Consider the following 17,318-nt stretch of genomic DNA (forward strand, 5'->3'; position numbering starts at 1 on the left):
GCACCCACTCGCCTTCTGCAACAACGGTCCCCACACGCCTTCTTCAACGCCTCCACGCAGGTCGCCTGCAACGCCAGCCCCTACACCTCCTTCCAAACGGTCAGCCTCCTCCACGTCGACTCCTTTCACTCGCCTCCGCTCCGGCCTTCACTCTGTCGCCCGTCTGCTTGCGCTCTTCTCCTCGTCTGCTGCAGCTTGCCTTCACGCCGGCCTTCGCCTACGTTGGAGGTAGCCACGTTAGCTTCGCCTTCTTCCCAGCTGCAGCACCACCTTCGCACCGGTTGGCCTTTTTAACTCCACGCAGCCGCCTGCGTTGGCCACAGCAGCACCAGGCTCTCCTTCACGCTACGCCTTTCGCCTCCACGCAGCTACAGCCCGCCTACACGCAGCCTCCATGCCACCTCTTGCCTTCGTTTGCTTCTGTCAGCCACCTTCGCCTTCGTTTGCTTCTGCCAGCCGCCGGCCTTCGCCTACGTTGGAGGTAGCCACGTTAGCTTCGCCTTCTTCCCAGCTGCAGCACCACCTTCGCACCGGTTGGCCTTTTTAACTGCACGCAGCCGCCTGCGTTGGCCACAGCAGCACTAGGCTCTCCTTCACGCGACGCCTTCCGCCTCCACGCAGCTACAGCCCGCCTACACGCAGCCTCCACGCCACCTCCTGCCAACGCCTTCGCCTACACGCTTTGCCAGTTTTTGGCCACGCGGCCACAGCCACCTTCTTTTGTGTGTTTTCTTTTATATATATATATATATATATATATATAACAAAAAATAAAAAACAAAATTTCAACCTCTCCTCTCTTCCTTTCTCCCTTCTCTTTTCCTCTCTCCTCTCATCTTTAAGGGGGCTTCTCACTTGGGCGCTTATGGAGCTTACATAAGCTATGGAAGAGCTTAGCAACACACCTCTTTTATTTTTATTTTTTTTACTAATTACATGTTAACGAAGAGCATGAAAGCATGAAATGGCAAAAAAACAATGAATGTAAGCATAATGATGGTACTTGAAAAGGAATAAAAGCAATAAAACATAAGAAACAATGTGGGAGAAACCTCAACCGTTCAATGGTTTTTTTTCTTATCCTAACCTTATCCACTCACACCGGGATCGCACACCCGCACTTAACCTAATCACTCAATGGTTTTGCAACCAAAAGAGAAAATGGTAGTGGTTTCCACACACTCTCAACCGGATTTGAGTCTTCTCCCCGGCAACGGCGCCAATGGAGAGACGGAAAACTCTCTCACTTGTAGCAAGAGTAGTATGATCCACACGTAGCTCAATCCAATGGGATTTGCATCCCTTTCGGAGCTAGGGATTCAACCCGTATCGGTGCACAAAAGCTTATCCATTTGATGGAGAGAATGCTAGGAATACTACTACTATTGACATAGACTTAACACAGACACAAGCTCAATCTTGCTATTGCTCACTCAACTTCACATTCCACTCATCCATGCATCCAAACAAGAAGAAAGCTTAGCTATTGCATACACAAGATCAAAGCATTCTTTATTCTCAAATACTCATTTCCCTAGCATGCACAAAAACCTTGAAACTATCAACCATGAAATATACACACTAGAGAATAGACATGAGAAGAGAGACAAATATCAACTCATTGCATTGAATTAACAAAAATAGAACTTACAACAATGTAGATGGGGAGAGAGAAGAGCTTGCACCTCTATGGGAAAAGAGGGAGAGCTAGTCTCAAGAGAGCTCAAACATGAGTTTGCCCAATGTATCCATAAGCTCTCAAATGAGCCACTTTTTATACAAAAACTCTAAAACTCCCAAAAGTTTCCATGTGGGATTATTGTCAAGCCCACTCCCACACTCATCTACAACTTGAAACTCTTTACAAGAGCCCTAAGTATCTTTTTGTTGCATCCTTGCATTGATCTTCACTCGTCACGCAACACTGCCAAGCTCTTATAAAGACAAGAAAGTTCAAGAAATGGAGAGTTTAATAAATTAAAAGTACCTAAACAAAGAGATACATGGTCTTGTGGTTGGTGTTTAACGAACTATTGTGCATATTTAAAAGCCAGTGTCCTAAAGAAAGAGAAAGTCAAATATTAACATATTTTTCTTAATGGCTTTTCCTCATTCTATCCACCATAGGACCCCTCTATTTTAAATGCACATAATAGTAGATTAAATATCCCAATTAGCCTCAATTTTCTTGCTCTTGTGCTAGGTCTCATTCAACTTTGAATTTCAGTAAACATTTTTGCACCTACAACCTTCACTTGTGCTGCTATCTGATAATATATATATATATATATACCTAGATGAATCCATGTTATCTGATAATGGCTAAGACTTGTCTCCAAAGGGTTGAAGAGAAAAAAGATGTAATTCTCCATAAAGGTAATGAAAATGTTATATTTATCTAATGAATTATATGAATCTCAATTCTTTCCTTGCTATCTTATAGAAGATTTGCAAAGACACTTCATATGACAGTATCTAGTTCTTTATCAGTTTCTACACCTAGTTTATGAAGTAAAAGACTTGAAAAAAAAAAAACAGAGTAAAAGAGAACAGCTTTGAATAGAGAACAACACCCAATGAGAGAGCTGCCCGAGTACTGCTAAAACAAAAAACCTATTTCAATAGAAAAATCCACTAAAAATCTATGTGACATAGCCCTTCTCTTATCAGTTGAGATGGGGTTTTTTTTTTGAGAGAGTTTTGTTTCAATACGTCATTAACCCAAATGAGATCACAATACCCTAATGCACCTCATCAATATAGAGTGTCCAAAAACAGTTGGAAATAGAGTTTTGTTTCAATACCTCACAAGACCCAATGAGATCTCAAATTACCCCAATGCACCTCATCAATATAAAGTCTAAAAACAGTTAACATAGTGAGTAGCCCTAATTGGCTCCAATGGTTCTCCAACATTCCCTCCATATTTTTGACAAACCCTGTAGCTTACTCATATAGGACCCATGCAACCCAAATCACTTCATCTAGAAAGTCAAGCTTCTAAAGCCAATCAAAGATCTACCTGCAAGGACCATATCAAAACCTTACAAAAGCCCGCAAAACTTTCTCAAATCCATTGTATGCCTTCTTGCTAGTTGCCTACTAATCTATCCTTTGGCTGACCCTTGCAAATGAATTCACCATAGATGGTTGTGTTTAGTTCGCACTCGTCATACCATCTTGTTCTTGATAGACTCTTTTTTGTCCTAGGGTATTAAGCAAAAAAAGGCTGGAGATCCCATTTTATAATCAAATGTGTTGGAGCCACCACCTCTGTGATGGGAGCTCGCCATGTCGTTGAAGGAGAGAGAGATTCCTCTATAGTTTTGAAGTCCACATTTATTACAAAAGTTACCTGGAACCCAGGAATCTTGTAGTTATACAATATGCAACGGGAAAGTTCACCTCTTCAGCCACCATTGCCTAAAATTAGTATTACAGTGACAAAAGTCCACGCCTCTAGTTTACTTTTTTTTCCCTGACTAGCCTTAGGTCCAAGATCCTCCCGTAGTTGCCGTTTTTCATCCCTGTAGGCACCTACGCCGCCGAGGAAGCACCTCCTGAGAACCTTTCCAAAGCATTCAGCCCCCCTACTTACTTTTCTTTTCCAAAATGAGAACCTCCTAAAAAACAGCAAGGCATTATATGTAGCAATAGTTTGAAGTTAGGCCTTCCCCTTGACCAGCTTCTGTTCAATCAAGCTCTCTACACATTCTTTTAGAGAATCTTCAATTGGCGTATATTTAAATCCGAGATGAATCAGCTTTTCAGTGGAGATCCTGTAGACCGGAGCACGAGGGGCAGACTCATCTGAGCACCTGACAACTCAAGGCAACCAAATTCAGCCAAGACTATTGATGAGGATTCACATTCTTATAATCAGGAATGGCCACAAAAGCTTACTTTGTCGGTATCGGATGGTTGGGATAAAGCTTCCGAAGGATCTCCAGTATTTCCTGATAATGCGCTATGCGCTCCACACAAATATACCGTCCCGATGCCGACGGCACTTCATAAGCCAAAATATGAGCTTCTGCTACATCTTTCACATGCACCCAACTCACCACAGCATTTGGATACGTAGAAGCAGAACCTAAGGCACATCATAGGATAACCACATAGTTACTTACTGCAAGATCGCCCCTTAAAACTGAGTACCTAGTAACTATCGGTATGCATATGCAGTGATAGCTCAAGTGGTGAAGGTGTTTGTCTAGGACCTAACGGTCTTGGGTTCAGAACCCCACTAGGTGCTTCCTTGGTGGCATCGCCTACAGGTGGATAAAAAAGCACCTTGGGCGAGCGCCTACGGGCGGTGAAAAATGGTAACTATGGAGGCTCTTGGACCTAGGCTAGTCGGAAAAAAAAAAAGAAGCATGCACGCATACAACCTCACATAGGGAGCACAAAAAATTTACTTTGGTGTTTATTAACTAACCATTCAGAAATTTCAATACAAACTCCGAGCTTGTGTTCATGGTTGGCTGCAGAAGTGGTCCCACGACCATCCCCGGATTTATCGTCACTAAATCCAAGCCGTGTTCCTTGGAAAACTTCCAAGCTTCACTTTCTGCTATCGTTTTGGATAGTTGGTACCACAGCTGAAATGAATCATAACAAAATAAGACAGCAACAAGCCAAGCATACACCACCCCACAAAGGAAGCATTTAGTACATCACATGGAAACACAAGATGCAACTTACATTGCCTTGCCTGCAAAAATCCAGGTCACTATAAAAGCTCTCATCTACAACATCTTCTGGCCTTCTGGCAGGTGTGAAAATCACTGCAGCTATTGATGATGTTAAAACTACCCTTCTCACAGACTTAGCTTTCGCACAAGCATTGAGAACATTCATAGTCCCCTTCACTGCTGGATCAATTAGATCTTTCTGTGACCAAAAGGAAAAAAAGTCAGGTGTAAACAAGGATAATCTTGTCAGCGGCTGTGTGGTTGTAGGGTATCCAAACACCTCTTTTCTTTTCTTTTTCTTTTTTTTCTTTTCTTTTTCTTTTTTTTTTTTTTGGGGGGGGGGGGGGGGGGGGAGGGAGGGAGGGAGGGCAAATATCTATGGTTAGATGAATCCTTCAAGAACAACAAACTAGTCTTTTCCCAATCAAGCAACAACAATCAAAACATAGTGCATCCAAACTGTAGTGGAATTTGGAAGGGTAGAGAGAGAAAGCGCAAAAAAGAGAGAGACAGAGTGAGCCCATCAGCACAATAAGTTCCTCGCTGGGTTTCAAAAGAGTCCACATATGCATAGATGTGAAAAACACTCTCTTTCAACAAACACACACAGCCCTAAAACTAAAAAGAATGCAAGCTACAAGCTCCTCACATTGTCTACAGATCCTCTTTTCTAAAATCCTAAACAATCCAAATCCCAAAATCACAAGTACATAACGACAAATATTTAACACAGATCAAACCTTTTTCATGATCTTCTTATGACTGTACAAGTAAAAGAATCAAATTACTAAACTGAGTCATAAAATATATTTTTCCAATTGTGTCTATGACTCAAGGTCCTTAGTGCCTATGGCTTTATGGTGGATGTCCCATTAAACATCTCCCATGGGATGCCAGTGAGTGGGAATGGATATGCAGCCTTTGAAGAGTTTTCCTTTCTTTAGTTACACTGTGAGGAATGCCATACTACTCCTACTCGAATAGATTCATAGGATTCCTACCCTCGTGCCACTTTGGGAAATCCTTAGGATAAATCCATTTATTCATAAGAATTTTGTGCACGGGCTTTGGCACTCTTTACAGGAGGAGCCAGATATTCCATTTCTTTTGGTTATTGCTAGGCGGCCTCACTGTTAACCAGTAGAGAGCTGTCTTTGGTGCGGATCTAGCTTGCCCTAGATGCTCAATAGCCTCTGAGACTGTGCAGCACCGTCTCTAGGGTTGTAGAGTTGCCCAGAGGATATGGAGCTCCATAGCTCAGCTTTTAGGCAGACTGAGGAGAGGTCCCATCTACATCACTTGGGGCTCTATTTCCGGGCTCACTCAGTCTGGACCACAGGTTTTCTTTGAGGGTGAAGCTCATGACTCTGCCATCATGATCCACAAAGGGATGGCCCAGACTCTATCCAATTGGGATGTGATTACTCCATATATAGCCATATCAGAAATATTCAAGGTAATGTGAGGCATTCTTTTCTTTTCCTTGAGTAGATCCTTTTATAGCAGCAGCTGTTTCCCGGCACGGAGGTGCCAACAAGTGAGTGCCTGCCTGTAAGCAGTATTTTGCCATGGCCAAGTCCACGCACCAAGGCATGACAACAATCTCCACTAGATGTAAGGACAAGCTCAGAAGATTCACGAGAGTAAGTTCCAGATCAATAATTTGCTTTGTTAAGAAAACAACTGCAAAGGTATGAGAGAAAGCACCTCTGGATTGGTAGAATTGAAGAAGAAAGGTGATGCCGTGTGGAAAACTCCATCACAACCATCTATGGCAGAATCGAAGGAGCCATCATCCAGCAGATCAGCTTTGAAGAGTTTAAGACTTTCACTAGCTTTAGGTAAACTCATCAAGTGGGCAGTCTTCACAAGGTTCTCTGCATACAGATGAGAAAATTTCCCTCTTGGTCAAATGCCTCATATATCACAATAACGCAGATAGCCTGCTCTAACTAGAAGACTTGATGACAGACCTGGGTCTCGAACAGAGGCGCGCACTGTGTAGCCACGCTCGAGCAGGAGCTTGACGAGCCATGAAGCGATGAAACCAGAGGCACCAGTCACGCACACCACCTTCCCCATCCTCTGTTGATGAGCCCCAAGCTTATTACACTCTGCTTATTTTTTCTCACAGACACACACTCTTTCTCTCTCTCTCTCTCTCTATATAGGGTTTTAGAGTTGATCTCTCTCTCTCTCTTTATATAGGTGCTAGTATTGCACCCGAGCATTGCTGCGGCCGACCAAGGTTCCATAAAAGAACTACTCTCTCTCTACAACCATCTCTTTCTCTTTCACACACACATGCATATGCACATGACCCTCTCCCTCTCTCTATCACGTACACACACTCTCAAATGTTCTTTTCTTACACTCTCCCACACATAGAAGCGCTCTCTCTCTCAATCTCTCTCTCTCTCTCTCTCTCTCTCTCAAGAAGACGGGAATATTTCTTGGAGATGACCTCACACTCTCGCAACTTGGCCACATGAAAGAAGTTATGCCCGAGATAAGGGTAGCCCGAGAGAAAGGGAAAGTGGCCTTCTATAGAGATGGTACAGAGGTGATTATGGAGAGGTGCTCTTCATGACGGCGCGAGACCTATGGGACTACACTCAAAGTTGCTACTTGGAATTGTAATGGATCTCTACGCCTTGATGTAGGGGCTTTTGAGGATAGTTTCACTGGGAGGGACATCATCTTCTACTGTGAGACGCATCAGGCTCCTGGACAGTCCATGCCACATGTTAGTGGATACCGATAGGAGACAGCTTGTAGACAGGAGACTCGTTCAAAGCATAGAGAACGGGGCTCAGGAGGAGTGGCAGTATTGTTTAGAGAGGAGCTACAGCCACTGATACATATAGTCCGCAGAGATGAGCAAGCTAGGTACATGTAGGTTAGATTGAGGGCAGAGACGGGCAGAGATCTCTACATTGCTATATGCTATTTTGCTCCTAGTACATCAGTGTATGCATCACCTAGCGGGCAGTCTCCCTTTTCTATTTTGGATGATGACATTTCTTCTCATTTGCATACATATGTGTGTGATTGTGTGTGCACATACACACGTATGTGTGATTGTGTAATGTCTTCACACGTGCATGTGTCGTGCAAGTGTCTTGATTGTGTGTGTGTTAGTGTGTATTTGTTGTGTGTGCACATACACATGTATGTGTGATTGTGTAATGTCTTCACGCGTGCATGTGTCGTGCAAGTGTCTTGATCGTGTGTGTGTTAGTGTGTATTTGTTGTGTGTGTGTACATGGTGTGTATGTTTTTATTTATGTGTATCCATAGCAAGTGTCTGCATGTACGTGTGTGTGAGCATGTGAATATACTCGTGTGTACATCTATGTATCTGCAAGTGCATGTGCATATGTGTGTGTGAGTGTGTGCATGTTTTTATTTATGTGTATCCATAGCAAGTGTCTGCATGTACGTGTGTGTGAGCATGTGAATATACTCGTGTGTACATCTATGTGTGTGCAAGTGCACGTGCATATGTGTGTGTGAGTGTGTGCATGTCCATGTGTGTACACATGTACTTGTGTATATGAGTGTATTTATGTGCTTGTGTGCATGTATACACGTGTATATGTGCAAGCTTGAGTATGTGTGCAAGTGTGCATATCTCTTTATGTTGCACGTGTGTCCATGCGTGCGAGTGTGTGTATGTGTGTTTGTATGCATGTGTACACGTATCATGTGCTTGTGTGTGTGTGTGTGTGTGAACATACATGTGTGTGCGTCGACATACATATAAATCTATTTATATATACATGCTTACATAACTATAGATACACATACATACATAATATATATACGTGTGTGTGTATGTATATTCTCTCTCTTACACATGCACATAATATATATGTGTGTGTGTGTGTATGTATATTCTCTCTCTTACACATGGATATAATATAATATTAGAAGATATGTGTGTGTGTGTGTGTGTGTGTGGAGGAGGGGGGAGGGGTGGGCAATTTGCTTTCTAATGTATTATATATATATATATATATATATATATAAGAAACTCATTCAATGAGTAAATGGTTTGATGGTGACAACTAATTGTGAGCCCCAATGCATCTCGGCGTGTGGGAAAGAAACCCCCAAACACTTGTCTTCTCTTCTCCTTTTCAAAAATTCTCCCTCTCCTTTCTCCACCACGTAAAGGGGTGGGCACTCTTCCTTTATCTTGTATAGATCTTTAAACACTCCCACAAGAAATATGATTAAAATACACCAAGAGAAAGCAAAGGCTAATGTGAAAAATCAATGAATCTTATTAATTAAAGGTATCTTTCATCTACCTTACCATTACGCATTTTTTTATTTAAAAAAAAATCCTCTTTTCAAACAGCCAAGTCCAAGATGACTCATTATTGATTGAGATTTTGAAACTTTTGTAAAGAAAATCAACCAAGATGACTCATTATTGATTGAGATTTTGAAACTTTTGTAAAGAAAATCAACCAAGTCCAAGACGTCTCCTTATTATTAGTGGGCTCATGCCGCCTTCTTGCACATGAGTGATACGAAACTTTGAGTCATCACAACTTGGTCGATTATTGACTGGTCATACACATGATGTCATAGATATAAACATTTTTATTGCCATGTAAGAACAATCTTGGAAGGATTCTATTCAATTTGTCTCTCTAGCAATTCATATTAAAGCTTTTATTTATTAATAGGCTCTAATATGTACTTAATTAAATATTATCCATCATGTTCTTTAAAATTATAATTAATTAGCGAAATAGCAATGTACAAGTGAGCTAAAGAACTTTTGTTGATTTCGTTCCATGTCTTCATTGTAGTAATAATTTGATCGTATCACTTTCTTTTCAATAATTAGGTGCATGTGACTATAAATGAGTTTGTTGATTTATAGATATAATAGTAATGTCTTGTTAATTATATAGTTTTATGTTTAGCCATACGATAGTTCAAGCTCATATATTAAGCATGTAGTAACTTATGAGTAATAATTTTAATTTTACTCTTTTATTTACAAAGATTTTTAGGAGATTTTGTATGATATTTTTTTGTACGTTTATCAATTTATACTCGATTAGTTGATACCAAAATCAGTCAAAACACGTAGACGTTTGGGCTTGCAAGTTACATAAACATGGAGAATGTCATTCTCGAATAAGGACATCATCATAAGAAAACAAAATAAAGATATGCGGCGTAAACATATTATTAATCTAAAAAATCTAAACAATATTATAATAAACAACTAGTCACTATTTGCAAAGGGCTTTGCAACTTGTTTTTATTATTTAGAAAAAAAAAATTCTAACACTTGCGGGAACCTGAACATGGTGGGTGTTGTGAACTTGGGTTCATAGGCCTCACGTATATGATGATATCAGTCTTGGTGGCTAAATCTCATTAACGATGGGATTCTCTACGCCAAGTGAAGAAAGAAAATGTCCAGGCTTACATTGGTAAATTTTGGGATATTTTATTGCAGGTTCAAGTAATTAAGAGAAGGTCAAAGAGAGAGAGAAAAGAAGGAAATTTATTGCCGATCTTAAGCCTACCATTAGGGCTCATGCAGTTAACATGTTTTATCCTCGTTGTCTCAGCTCTACTCTATGGATCCTTCTCTCAACTCTAAATGCAAAACTTCTAGCTCTAGAGATTCTAAGGTGTAGGATAGTTCTTATGGAAAATTTTCTAAACCCTCTTTTCCTTCGAGCAATTTCAATAAATCCAGAATTAATAAAGATAAAGATGTAGTAAAAGATATTCGTTGAAAGGATGGAAACAATAAACCCTCGAATGTCAAGCTAAAAAATCATATCATCAAGTCTTTCAGATGTCACAAGGAGACACATTATAATAGATTATTGTCCCAAGGAGAAGAAGAAGAATACCATGCCTGTGGCTCGTGTCAATATGGTTGAAGAAAATGACGATGACGATCAATTCACTTAATCAAGAGGGTAACTCCAATCCTAATTACTGAGATGAAGGTAAGGTTCATGTTCATGCTTTCTTAAAAATTCAAGGAAAGGTTAAATAAAACCAAATCTCTATTTTGTATGATGATGGTAGTTATCATAATTTCATTTTTGAAAAGGCATTAAGAGCACTTAACCTAGATGCATCACACTCTAGTTACAAAAAGTGAAAGTTGCATTTCAAAGAATTAAGTACAATTACACTAATAAAGTTAAGGATTTGGAATTAGAAGTGAATTCGTTGAGAGAAAAGAGAACATTTGCCATAAAGACATGAACATAACCCACAAATTGATTATGACACTCATATAATGCAATTAATTTTAAAAGACTCTCTTTTTACTCATACTTAAGCTAAAAGAGTTATAAGAAGAAGGAGAAGACATTTTTTATTCTTGTGTAACCAACTTAGTGCTAAGAGTGACTTTTAACCAAATATGTCTCATGATTCTTTTATTTCTAAGTTCTTTGACTGTTTTATGGATGACCTACTTCTTGGTTTATCTAAGTCCCATCTAGAAGACCGTAAAATTGAGATAATCCTTCGAAGCTCTCTGCCATGTAAAGCTCCTTCTCGAGTTAATACACTTGAGTAGAAAACAGATTAAAAAATAAGTAGAAGAATTGCTAGAGAAAGGACCAATCAAACCTAGTAATTTTCCATTCGGTGATGTGATGATCTGTGCGGGGTCGAGTTAGTCTCTTGGCATTTTTGGTATGTGCTTGTGTCGCATGGCTCTATTTATTAAGCATTTATTTTGAGTGGTTCATGCCACAATGCTGATTATTTTGGACTTTGGCCGTGTGCCCAATATTTTGTATACCACTTTTGGCAAAGGGTGCGCAATTAATGGCTCCTTGGGCTATTTTCTCCAATACATTATTAAAATACTCTCGTAAGAAGGAAGTAGGAGCCACTTACGCAAAGGGGGAGATTCAACCCAACACTTGTCGATGGTGATATCTACTTTGATTTCTATTTTTATGCTATGCTTGATCTTGTCAATTTGTTTTAGTCTAAGGTGTGGTTCTATTGAAACGTTTGTTTTGTGAGAGATTAATTCTTCAAGTTGTAAAAAATCTTGATAGTTGAGGATATGCTCATATGCTAGCTGAGAGGATCTTCTATGCTCCTTGGACTGAAGAACAGAGTTCTTGAGGCTAATTTGTATGCTCCAAGAACCCAAGGGAACTTAAGCACACATGTTCTCTTGACGGCTTGAATGAATACTTGAGGAATGATGTGATTTATGCAATGATCTAGGGCTGCTTAGATAGTTACTTAGGATGTTGGGTTGGTGATTATAAAAGGGGATGTCGGCCAATTTTAAATGCCCACAAGATTGAGTAAATTCAGCATTAAATGTTGCACATTTCACACGTGTGGAGTCAGGTGGTGTTGGCTGTTGGGGCTGACTACTGTTGTATGATGTTATTTTATGCTTGCCGACTGAAGATCTATGATGTTTATAGTATACATAGCTCGTGCTTGTTCCTAAAAAGGGTATTAATGATGTATAATATTACATTGAATGTTGAGCCAGGGTGTCACATAGCACCATAGTGCAGGGTGCATGTGACAAGCCTTACTCTCTAGGAGATCTAGTGTTGAAGTAGGTGTTAGAGCATGCAACACTTGCGGGAGGGGTCTTCTTGGAGTCATGGAAAGAGAGACCCAGGGTGGTTAGAGAAGGCTTAAGCTAGGTACAAGAAGGATGCTGACAAGATCACTTAGTAGGGGAGCTTGTACATTTGAAGATGGATCCCAAACATTTCAAGTTATCCTCTGAAATAACAGACAGATTAGCACGAAGGTATGATGGTCCATTTTAAGATAGTAGAAAAGGTGAGTGATCTTGGGTATATTTTGGAGTTGCTAGATCATATACAAGTCCATCCTATTTTTCACATCTCTATGTTGTTCTCCACACTTAAGGATGATCATCCAAGTAGGGTAGTGGTGATGCAGGTCCAGCCCTAGTTGTGGATATGGGGAGCGACTATGAGTTATAGGAGATTTTAAGACACAAGGATTGGTGGAACCAGCATGAGCGGAACTGGGCATACTTGTGTAAGTGGAAGGATAGGGATCTTAATAAAAATTCTAGCAGAAGGCATCTACTCTATGGAGATTTGAGGAGTTGTTCCAAGCCTATAACACGTCACATCCCTTCATTTGACCTGGACGAAGAGGGGGGAGTATGATGAGGACGCTCATCTACGAGGTCACCTCGGTGATGCCATGTGGAAATTCTACATGGTATACTGATGGGGTGACAGAGTGGCACATCCTACACATTGCACATGGACCTAGTAGTGTGTGGAGGCTTGACCTCATTAATGGGGCTGAGTTGGGTCATAGACCTATTGGCTTTATTAAAGTTGAAAGCCTAAGGTATTGTGGTGGTCGGCCGTTTGCGCACATGATGCGCACATGAAAGAGAGGCCACCCATGTGAGAACCATGAAGGGTGAAGAGGCACAATGTTGAAGAGACATAAGGGTAACAGGTTTTTAGGCATTAGCCATCCTGGAGAACACATAGAGAAGAGGACCTTGCAACGAAGCACATGCAAAGTGGAGCTTACAACCGAGAGCATGATGGACTGTGTGGCTTGGCTCCCGCATCTTCTAGGCCGGTCTCCCTTATCTCATAGAGGTCAAGGTCAGGGGTTGTGGCAAGGTCAAGGTCTAGGTGAAGGTGCCATCCATAAAGGGACTACATGCACATGACAAGGAACTATATTTGGATATTATTTAAATAACAAGGAACTTCACCATATTGATGTAGGCTTCATGTTTGTGCTTGAGTCTCTCCTTTTTGCTGTGTTGGTTGTTGATGCTATGGTTCATGAGTTTATGAGAAACTATGATATTATGTTGTGTCCTTAAGAGGAACCTTAGCCTACATTATACATATTATCCTCTACTTAATTGAATTCTGGTTTTTTGAAAACCAAGCCCCCTATTTAAAAAAATGATCAAAGTATTAAAAGAATCCAAGGGTCGTGTCAAAATCTCCTACCTTTATTAATGAAAGTTACCCCATAAAATAATAGTCACACAATCAAAATCTCTTACCTTGATTAATGAAAGTTACCCCATAAAATAATAGTCACACAATCAAAAAAAATCTCTTACCTTGATTAATGAAAGTTACCCCATGAATAGTCACATAATCAAAATTATCGATCAATTATATGAAAGTGGATGGGCGAATTTCAATTGATCAATGTTGATTTTTAACCTGAATTCAAGTAACAAATGTTTCTTTTGTTCAAACCTTCAAAATTTTAAGGTCCGAGTCTTGTGATTTGTTGACAAAAAAAATTTCTGGGAAACAAACAATTTCAGGGAATGCGCACACAAATTATGTGATAAGAAAATGTGATAATCAGGAGGAGAAGAAAATGTGACATTATAAACACACATATACACACACCAAACACAACACATGGCATAAGGAGAAGAAAATGCGGCATTATAAACACACATATACACACATACACTTGTTCTCACACACACTAAAAACACATCATAAGGAGAAGAAAATGTGGCATTATAGAGACACACATATATACACACACCAAACACATCATAAGGAGAAGAAAATGTGACATTATAAACACTGGCATATACTCTCACACCAACACATCATAAGGAGAAGAAAATGTGCATTATGAACACACATATACTCTCACACACACCAAACACATAAGGAGAAGAAAATGTGGCATTATGAACACACATAAGGAGAAGAAAATGTGGCATTATGAACACACATTTAAATATATACAAACCAAACAGCAATCCTGCTAAATATTTAAACGGCAGCAGCCTGATCAACTGTAAAGATCGTCGTCGTCGTCGTCGTCAGCAACGCCTGCAGCATTTGCATTGGCTGAGTCGGTGCCGGGGTGACGGTCCGGGAAGCAGAATCCCGCCCCAAACCCTCTTGATTGCTGCAGAGTCTGGGCGAACGCTTGATACTTGCGGATATCAGAATCGCTCACACTTCTACGAGCGTACCTCATCGACTGCTCGAAATGGGCTGCTTTTATCTCGGCGCCGTCCCCCTCCTCCTCCACCTCCATCTCCATGGCCGCCTCACGGCCGGATTCCTTCCGCCACCTCTTCTCCCTCTCGACCTCTTTCTCAATATCCTCCCTTATCGCATGCTTGCAAGCCCTCTGGCATATCTCTGTGATATCAGCCCCGCTGAACCCTTCCGTGTATTGGGCCAGAGCAGCCAAGTCCACATCCTTTGCCACCGGAGACTTCCTGAGGCACGCCTCGAAGATCTTGAGCCTGGATGCGCAGTCTGGTAAGGGTATGTAGATCAACTGGTCCAACCGGCCCGGGCGCAGCAGTGCTGAATCAATGATGTCCGGCCTGTTGGTTGCACCAATGATGAAGACAGTCTTCTTTGCGTTCATCCCGTCCATCTCTGTGAGCAGCTGGTTGAGGACCCTGTCAGCCGCGCCCCCTGCATCGCCCACACTGCTGCTCCCTCGCTGCGTGGCGATGGAGTCGAGCTCATCGAAGAAGAGCACACAAGGGGCTGACTGCCTGGCCTTGTCGAACACATCCCGAACATTGGCCTCACTCTCTCCAAACCACATGGTGAGCAGCTCAGGGCCCTTGATGCTGATGAAGTTTGCTTGGCACTCGTTGGCGATGGCTTTTGCCAGCAACGTCTTCCCACATCCAGGAGGCCCGTAGAACAGAACCCCCTTGGATGCCGACATCCCGAACTTCTCGAACTTGTCGGGGTGCTCCACCGGGTACTGCACGGTCTCTTGCAGCTCCCTCTTGACGCTGTCGAGCCCGCCGATCTCTTCCCAAGAGACTTTGGGCACCTCTACAGTGGTCTCTCTCAACGCTGAGGGGTTGCTGATGCCCAGTGCTGCATGGAAATGCTCGTTCGTGACGGCCATCGAATTCAGAACCTGCGCATCTATGCTTTCGTCTTCCACATCGATCACATCCATCTTCTCCCTGATGCATTGCATCGCAGCTTCGCTGCACAGGGCTGCCAAGTCTGCTCCCACAAAACCATGCGTATTCTGCGAAACCTTCTCGAGATCGACATCCTCACAAAGCTTCATGTTCTTGGTGTGGATCCGCAGGACCTCGAGACGCCCGTGCTGGTCGGGGACTCCGATGTCGATTTCTCTGTCAAATCTTCCGAATCGCCTCAATGCAGGGTCGATGCTGTTGGGCCGGTTGGTCGCCCCCATGACGACGACGTGCGCGCGAGCTTTCAAGCCATCCATCAAGGTGAGAAGCTGAGAGACGATGCGGCGCTCGACCTCGCCGTTGGTCTTCTCGCGCTTGGGAGCGATGGAGTCCATCTCATCGATGAAGACGATGGAGGGGGCATTTTTCTCGGCCTCGTCGAAAGCGGTGCGGAGGTTACGCTCGCTTTCACCTGCGAGCTTGGACATGATCTCAGGGCCATTGATGAGGAAGAAGAAAGCACCAGTCTCGTTGGCGACGGCTCTGGCGATGAGGGTTTTGCCAGAACCGGGCGGGCCGTAGAGGAGGATGCCCTTGGGGGGTTTGACTCCGATGGATTTGAAGAGCTGGGGGTGCCTGAGAGGGAGCTCAACGAGCTCTCTGATCTGAGCCATCTGTTTGCGGACTCCGCCCACATCGTCGTACCCAACATCGTCCAACCTCGACTCTTCGTCGTCGCGCTTGATGGGTTCGCCATCACAGAATATCTCTGTGTCAGGGGAGACGATGCAATACTCGGCTGGGTCAGTCTCCACAACCTTGAACTCGACGCTGCGCATGCCTCCACGGACTACAAACAGCTCTCCCTTGCGCACAGGGCGGTAGCCAGTCTCGGTGAAGTAAGGCCTGAGGTAGGCGTCGAAGAGGTCCCCTGTGATCCCCTCGATGGTGTCGTCGATCGGCAGGATGTGAACCCTCTTCCCATACTTGATATCGGGGCAAGGATGGACGGAGACAACGTCTCCCAGGCGGACGCGCAGGTTTGCGCGAGCCACTTTGTTCATGCGGATTTTGGACTCGTCGCAGGAGCCATCTGCGACGGCTATGGAGATGGTGTCTCTGCGCTTCTTCCCTTTGATGAGGACAGCGTCGCCATTGAAAAACACGAGCTTCTCCATCAGGTCCCGATTGAGGCACACCAGGGAGTTGTCGTCATGGAGCGTCGAAGAGGCCTCTTCCACAACCAGCCGATTGGGAGCCTTCTTGCGCTCGAGAATCGCAGTGCTGAAATCCCTCTTGTTGGCTCCTTGTGGATGAGCAGAAGAGCAAGAAGCTGCCATTTGCAGTAAGCGTGTATTGATTTGTACCAACAGTCTGAAGCAACAGCAGCAGCTTTTAAAGGACTTCGCGCTTGCTTTTTGCTCTGCTTTGCTTTTTACACGCCCCAAAAAAGCAAGTTGGCGAAAAGCAAATGAATGGGCGGCCACACACGATTTTCATTAGGGCAGGGCGGGCCACTTTGGTCAAGAGAGAGAGTGTACGTGTGCGTCATCCTCCTAATGAAACGCACTCTTTCCCCAACATTGGCATGCAATTATATTTATTTAGTCTACATCGTACAAAATAGTCATACGGTATCTTCGTCCGCGTAGGCATGCTCAGACGACCTATTTCACAAATTTCGA

The 17,318-nt window shown here is 42.7% G+C and overlaps 1 protein-coding gene and 1 pseudogene across 1 annotated transcript; both read right to left on the reverse strand.

The window, feature by feature from the left end:
- Window positions 1–3,297: 3,297 nt before the first annotated feature.
- LOC147617804 (phenylacetaldehyde reductase-like) lies at window positions 3,298–7,053 on the reverse strand. Its single transcript, XM_086776062.1, has 6 exons — window positions 6,668–7,053; window positions 6,402–6,571; window positions 4,705–4,893; window positions 4,439–4,601; window positions 3,904–4,093; window positions 3,298–3,818 (listed from the first exon to the last, which is right to left on the reverse strand). Exons 1-6 carry the CDS (start codon window positions 6,774–6,776, stop codon window positions 3,665–3,667), a joined length of 975 nt encoding a protein of 324 aa, XP_086632188.1. The 5' UTR covers window positions 6,777–7,053; the 3' UTR covers window positions 3,298–3,664.
- A 7,463-nt stretch (window positions 7,054–14,516) lies between these two features.
- On the reverse strand, window positions 14,517–16,973 carry LOC147617805 (cell division control protein 48 homolog E pseudogene; annotated as a pseudogene).
- Window positions 16,974–17,318: the final 345 nt, after the last annotated feature.

This window comes from Cibotium barometz, chromosome 36 (genome assembly GCF_041138505.1).
Source record: "Cibotium barometz isolate CiBa-2024 chromosome 36, ASM4113850v1, whole genome shotgun sequence".
In the NCBI taxonomy this organism is placed as follows: domain Eukaryota; kingdom Viridiplantae; phylum Streptophyta; class Polypodiopsida; order Cyatheales; family Cibotiaceae; genus Cibotium; species Cibotium barometz.